At 42.8% G+C, this 7,041-nt stretch overlaps 1 protein-coding gene across 1 annotated transcript; it reads left to right on the forward strand.

Annotated features, from left to right (window-relative positions):
- The first annotated feature begins 3,240 nt into the window (after positions 1–3,240).
- Positions 3,241–5,208, forward strand: LOC132214922 (probable ATP-dependent RNA helicase DDX5). The gene has a single exon (XM_059662584.1). The coding sequence runs from the start codon at positions 3,256–3,258 to the stop codon at positions 5,086–5,088; it is 1,833 nt and encodes a 610-aa protein (XP_059518567.1). The 5' UTR covers positions 3,241–3,255; the 3' UTR covers positions 5,089–5,208.
- Positions 5,209–7,041: the final 1,833 nt, after the last annotated feature.

Raw genomic sequence — 7,041 nt, forward strand, 5'->3', positions numbered from 1 at the left:
AGTGCACTGCTAGAAGCATGGGAGAAAGAACATCCTATCTTTGAAATGTTCCATATATTCCACCAAGAAAATTCAAAGAGAGGGCCAGTGGACTGGTGATATGATCAAGGAATCATCTAAAGTCTTAATATTCAAGTTTGCCCACAAATAAAGAGCATCTGCCATGGCCTGGGAGCTGGTTAGAAATGCCAAACCTCAGGACACACGCTGGACCTCGTTCATCAGAATTTGCAGGTTAACAAGATCCCTGCATGAATCTTGTGCACACAGAGAATTTGTAATCTATCTAGAGCAGATCTCTCAGTTCTGGAGGCATGTTAGAATACCTGAAGAGAGTTAAAACATATCAAGGCAGAATTTGTCCTTCAGAGAGTCCAGTTTAAAGAATCAAATACATCACTAGATTTTTTAAAACTTGCATGACTGGGGAGATGATTTTTCCAGGCATCAGATAGAAAGTAAAGGGGAAATAGATGGTATGTGAAGAGCTTGGTTTTGACATATTAGTTTATGATACTTGTGGGACATACAAAAAGTTATGGTAAATTAATAAATGGATAGACATATGAATCAGTGAATGAAGTATTTATATAAGAGTTTTCAGTAATCAACTATACAAGGCTGTAATAGAAGAGAAAGGTATAGAATAAAGACATAAAAATATGGAGAAATTCTGGAGTCAAATGTAGAGGTTATCACTGAAGGTACAGAAATAGGTGAGAATGTAAATAGAATGCAAAAAGTAAAAATCAAGAATAGAACCTGTTGTATCATCAACTTTCAAAAGGTAGGCCAAGTAAATTGAGATCAATAAGATTAAGTTAGAGCATTCAGAAAAGAAGGCATTCAAAAGGGAAACATGTATACAAAGGGAAGAGACAGTTTCAAAAGCCCATATAAATAGTGTTAAATATTACAGCAACATCAGAAATAGAATTGAATATGATCATTGGTTTTACACCTAAGAATTAAAATATGACCTTGGCAAGAGAAGGAATGAGAGGAAAGACAGGTTGTAATTCTCTGATAAATGAATGGATAATGAGGCAGTAGAAATACATACTTATCTTTCAAAAAGCTCAGCATTAAACGGAAATTTTAATATATAGTAATAGCTAGAAACAGTTGTAGAATTTAAAACCCTAAGCTCCATGTAGAGACTCCACAAACTTTTCAGAGGATAACATATAGGATCCACTAATTGCAGTGTTTCTAGAGTAAACACACGTGCCTCATAAGCATATGTATTTCTCATTATAAATGTTTATTATACATCTAGTACCTTGCTGGGGAACAAAATTGCCTATGCAAACATGTTAGACATTTGTTCTATGTAGACACAGCTATCATAATGTTCCACACAAGAGATTAGTGCAATAACGTGGTCCCACATTTTTAGTTTTCTCTTAAATAAGATTGGCTAATTAAATATTTAGATGAAGAGAAAGAAACGTGACACTCAGATGGTACCTCCATATAAACACTGTGGTTTGGTCATAACTTTTTACAACTCACAGCTGTGGGACTAGGAAAGCTATTCTTTGGTACAGCTTAATCTATGACAGTGGGAAAAAAAACAGACAAAGAAAACAAAAAGCAATAGGAAATTAATTTAATATCAGTGATTCTAAATATTTAGCTCTAATTAGTGAACTGTATTTTTATATTAATTTTATTTTTATTAATTAATCATATAATTTCATCAATTGCCTAATTTAAGATGGTGTAATAATCCTATAAGGGAGGTAGGAAAGGCATTATCACCAAAGTTTTATAAATTTGGAAACTGAAGAGAGGAAGGGCAAGGCTTAGAATACAGGTAACAAGTTGAAGAATACAGAAGGGTCACTCCTTGTTTACTTTAAAAATAGTATCAAATATTCATAGCATATCCTTGTAAACTCTCAGAACTGATCCAGTGCTCAATGAGATCATGTAAGCTAATGCATAATCTGAAGTATCTGAATTTAAGTCCCAGCATCATTGAGTCACTAGTGGCCCGGTACACAAATTTGTGCACAATGAAAAGAAATTAATTTGAAGAAATATTTTAATATCAGTATTTGCCCTTTCTCTATAATAGAAGTGTGAACCAAATTCATAATTGACAATGACAGATCAAAACATACGCATGCAATTGGCGCCAGCGAGAGTGTTATTTGTATTGCACATGCATGAGTCAACTTAGCCTTTTATATATATGGAATAAACTTGCTTAATTAAACCTGCTTTCTGATGTAGCTAAACTTTTTCCAGCCCCGTGAAGCACCCCAATTTCTCTTTCAGGTAATTGTCAGCCACACAGCAGAAAATATCAACATGAAGCAGATTATTATTGTAGATCACGCAGGGAGAACAAAGTGTAAAATATTTAACTGCAGCAGTGTTTGACTATATTTTGTGCAGTGAGAAAACCTGAAGTCATTTTCAAGGTCCACTGTTTCTTACTTCTTTTCAGTCGGGTCAAGTTTCTAAACTTTCTAAATCTCCATTTTCTGGCTAATGAACAGAAAATAGTGCCGGAAGCCGGTCCATCCTTGCTGCTTGACACAGTCACTGCAGGAAAGAAACATCTGCACAGCATATGTTTTAAGAGACCTGGCGTATATAGCATACTGTTCTTAATATGTTTGCTCCCCTTAGCGCTGTGTGTTTTAACCAAGGTCACCTCTCTGAGAAAGGTTGTTTCCCCAGGTAGGGATTTTTCCCTGAAATCAGGAAGGGAATAAAACTCCTTAACTAAGTGCCAGGCGGGTAGTTAATCACTTTAACTACAAACAATCACGCTTAAGCTACATAATCTTTACTCCCTGGAATGGAGATAAGAAACGCCCTAACCTTTGCAATAGAAATTGACAGGATTAAAATCAACTGGTATAAATACGGATGTAACAAGACACTAAACACCAGAACTTCGCTGGAGATCCAGACCAGAACTTGGCTGGAGATCCCAGCTAGAGATCCTGGCTAGGCTGCTGATCAACTGAACGCTGTCCCCGTGTGTGTCCTTCCTTCTTCGCCGACTCCGTCCACACCTTTGGGGACCCCTGGACCTGCTGGGGTTGGACCCCAACAGAGGACGCCCACCGACCTGTAGGGAAGCAGCTCCAGCTCCTATCATCGCCATCCCTCCGCCGCCTCCGCCTCCGCCCCCACTCCTGCAAGGCTTCGCTATTGCCAAAGCCTCCACCAGGGACTCATCACACCACCGGATTCTCTCCACCTCGTTCCCTGCCAACCGCAATCATTGACACCATGTCGGGCTATTGGAGTGGCCGGGATCGAGGGTTTGGTGCACCTCGATTTGGAGGAAGTAGGGCAGGGCCTCTATCAGGAAAGAAGTTTGGAAACCCTGGGGAGAAACTAGTTAAAAAGCAGTGGAATCTTGATGAGCTGCCCAAATTTGAGAAGAATTTTTACCAAGAGCACCCTGATTTGGCCAGGCGCACAGCGCAAGAGGTAGAGACATACAGAAGAAGCAAGGAAATTACAGTTAGAGGACACAACTGCCCAAAGCCCGTTCTGAATTTTTATGAAGCAAACTTCCCTGCAAACATCATGGATGCGATTGCAAGACAGAACTTTACTGAACCCACTGCTATTCAAGCTCAGGGATGGCCAGTTGCCCTAAGTGGATTGGATATGGTTGGAGTAGCACAGACTGGATCTGGGAAAACATTGTCTTATTTGCTGCCTGCCATTGTCCACATCAATCATCAGCCGTTCCTAGAGAGAGGTGATGGACCTATTTGCTTGGTGCTGGCACCAACTCGGGAACTGGCCCAGCAGGTGCAGCAAGTGGCTGCTGAATACTGTAGAGCATGCCGATTGAAGTCTACTTGTATCTATGGTGGTGCTCCCAAGGGACCACAAATACGAGATTTGGAGAGAGGTGTGGAGATCTGTATTGCAACACCTGGAAGACTGAATGACTTTTTAGAGTGTGGAAAAACAAATCTGAGACGAACCACCTACCTTGTCCTTGATGAAGCAGATAGAATGCTTGATATGGGCTTCGAACCCCAAATAAGAAAGATTGTGGACCAGATAAGGCCTGACAGGCAAACCCTGATGTGGAGTGCAACTTGGCCAAAAGAAGTAAGACAGCTTGCTGAAGATTTCCTGAAAGACTATATTCATATAAACACTGGTGCACTGGAACTGAGTGCAAACCACAACATTCTTCAGATTGTGGATGTGTGTCATGATGTAGAAAAGGATGAAAAACTTATTCGTCTGATGGAAGAGATCATGAGTGAGAAGGAGAGTAAAACCATTGTCTTTGTTGAAACCAAAAGAAGATGTGATGAACTTACTAGAAAAATGAGGAGAGATGGGTGGCCTGCCATGGGTATTCATGGTGACAAGAGTCAACAGGAACGTGATTGGGTTCTAAGTGAATTCAAACATGGAAAAGCTCCTATTCTGATTGCTACGGATGTGGCTTCCAGAGGGCTAGATGTGGAAGATGTGAAATTTGTCATCAATTATGACTACCCTAACTCCTCAGAGGATTATATTCATCGAATTGGGAGAACTGCTCGCAGTACCAAAACAGGCACAGCATACACTTTCTTTACACCTAATAACATAAAGCAAGCGAGCGACCTTATCTCTGTGCTTCGTGAAGCTAATCAAGCCGTCAATCCCAAGTTGCTTCAGTTGGTTGAAGACAGAGGTTCAGGTCGTTCCAGGGGTAGAGGAGGCATAAAGGATGACCGTCGGGACAGATACTCTGCAGGCAAAAGGGATGGATTTAATACATTTAGAGACAGGGAAAATTATGACAGCGGCTACTCTAGTTTGCTTAACAGAGATTTTGGGGCAAAGACCCAGAATGGTGTTTACAATGCTACAAATTACACCCATGGGAGCTTTGGAAGTAATTTTGTGTCTGCTGGTATACAGACCAGTTTCAGGACTGGTGATCCAACAGGGACTTACCAGACTGGTTATGATAGCATTCAGCAATATGGAAGTAATGTTCCAAATATGCACAATGGTATGAACCAACAGGCATATGCATATCCTGCTACTGCAGCTGCACCTATGATTGGTTATCCAATGCCAACAGGATATTCTCAATAAGACTTTAGAAGTATATGTAAATGTCTGTTTTTCATAATTGCTCTTTATATTGTGTGTTATCAGACAAGATAGTTAAGAAACATGGGAAATGCAGAAATGACTGCAGTGCAGCAGTAATTATGGTGCACTTTTTCGCTCTTTAAATTGGATATTTCTCTACATTCCTGAAACAATTTTTAGGTTGTTTTTTGGGGTTTTTTTTAATTGATTTTTTTTTTTTTTTTTTTTTTTTTTTTTTTTTTACAGAGAGGAAGGGAGAGAGATAGAGAGTTAGAAACATCAATGAGAGAGAAACATCCATCAGCTGCCTCCTGCACACTCCCTACTGGGGATGTGCCCGCAACCAAGGTACATGCCCTTGACCGGAATCGAACCTGGGACCCTTCAGTCCGCAGGCCGACGCTCTATCCACTGAGCCAAACCTTTTTGTCTTTCCACATGTCCAGCTTTGCCCCACATCTCCTTTCCTTTTTCCTTTTTTTTAAAATCTAACTACTTGTTTGCTGGTTCTTTGGCCTTTCTCCTTCTTTCCTGAACACAGCCTTTTCTAGAATCTCCCTACCCTACTGTTACAGGAAGGGCACCTCCCTTTTATGCCGTGACTAGGGGTGTTTGGTATATGTCCCATACATGGAGTTGTCTTGTGCCAGGAGCCTGACATCCTGGGCTGAGAAAGTCCTGTTCCGGGACTCTCCTTTGTCCTGTATTGGCCTCTCTTACCCTTGTGTCAAGAGGGACCCTCTTCTTACAATCCAATTGCCCATAGCTGTTGCCTGAGCTCTCTGTTCATGCTGAGGTTGAAGCCTCATGGTGGCTGGTACCATGGATCTGTCTCTCACCCAATAGCGTGAGCTGGGCCCTCCCTGGGGAAGAAACCTGGGTTCCCCAAGATATGTGATCAATACCGGGGCCCCGCCAGCAGGCAAGGGGATCCCAAGGCAGTTGCTGGGCATGGAGGCCAGAGGGACATAGGCTACCAAGGAGACAGAACTGAACCTCACATCACCCTACTTGGCCCAGAGATGGCTGGTAGTCAAAGACAGGTAAGACCCCACAGGGTGGGGCAACCTAAGACAGGCACAGTCGGGGGCCAGTAGGAGAGAACTTGGGGTTCAACAGAGGTGGGGCACAGATCCTCACCCCCCCAATGGTTCAGGGGCTTGAACACTCACCCTCTCTGAGGAAGGCCTCCTGTCCCCATGGCTGCTTCCCGTTTCCCACGCCCAGCTCAGATCGGGACCCAGGTAAAGACAGAGACTGGCTGACAGCAGCTGCCCTCTCACTGCAACAGGACTTGTTTCCCATTTCTACCTTGGACCACAGGGAAAGGGGCAGCTGAAGGAAAGGGCTGTGTCAGGATGCTGCCTTCTTCCCTTTCTTCTCCCTCTTTTTTCTAAACACTTCCATGCCTTGTAGTTCTTTTGCTTTCTCTTTTTCTCTCTACTACCCTCCATCTTCCATATCAGCTGACCAGAAGGGCACAGCTTACTCCTCCTCGGACACCGACACCACCATCAACCATGGCCCTGATGGACCCTTTGATGCAGCCCTTCAACTCGCTGACGCTTCGGGAAACCCGTCACCAGTGACGCCGCCCGCTAGCCAGACCAACAAAGACAATCAAACCAACAACTTGAGGACAGCTGAAATCCCTTGACTGAAGATGCCGGCAACCTTCTACAGGAATGGGGCTCCTTGTGCGCTCCATCCACTATGTTTATAGCTATGCTCACTGTCACTGCTTGCCAGTCTTCTTCTGAGTCTTAAACGGCCCAATCTGAGAGGTGGCCACTGATTTGCATGCACTATCATTTAAAAAATAAAAAAGGGCCAAAACCGGTTTGGCTCAGTGGATAGAGTGTCGGCCTGCAGACTGAAAGGTCCCAGGTTCGATTCCTGTCAAGGGCATGTACCTTGGTTGCGGGCACATCCCTAGTAGGAGATGTGCAGGAG

This window comes from Myotis daubentonii, chromosome 13 (genome assembly GCF_963259705.1).
Source record: "Myotis daubentonii chromosome 13, mMyoDau2.1, whole genome shotgun sequence".
Classification (NCBI taxonomy): Eukaryota; Metazoa; Chordata; class Mammalia; order Chiroptera; family Vespertilionidae; genus Myotis; species Myotis daubentonii.

What these genes read in the sequence shown, in the direction of transcription:
- LOC132214922 (XM_059662584.1), top strand. Translation starts at nt 3,256, where the DNA reads ATGTCGGGCTATTGGAGTGGCCGGGATCGAGGGTTTGGTGCACCTCGA.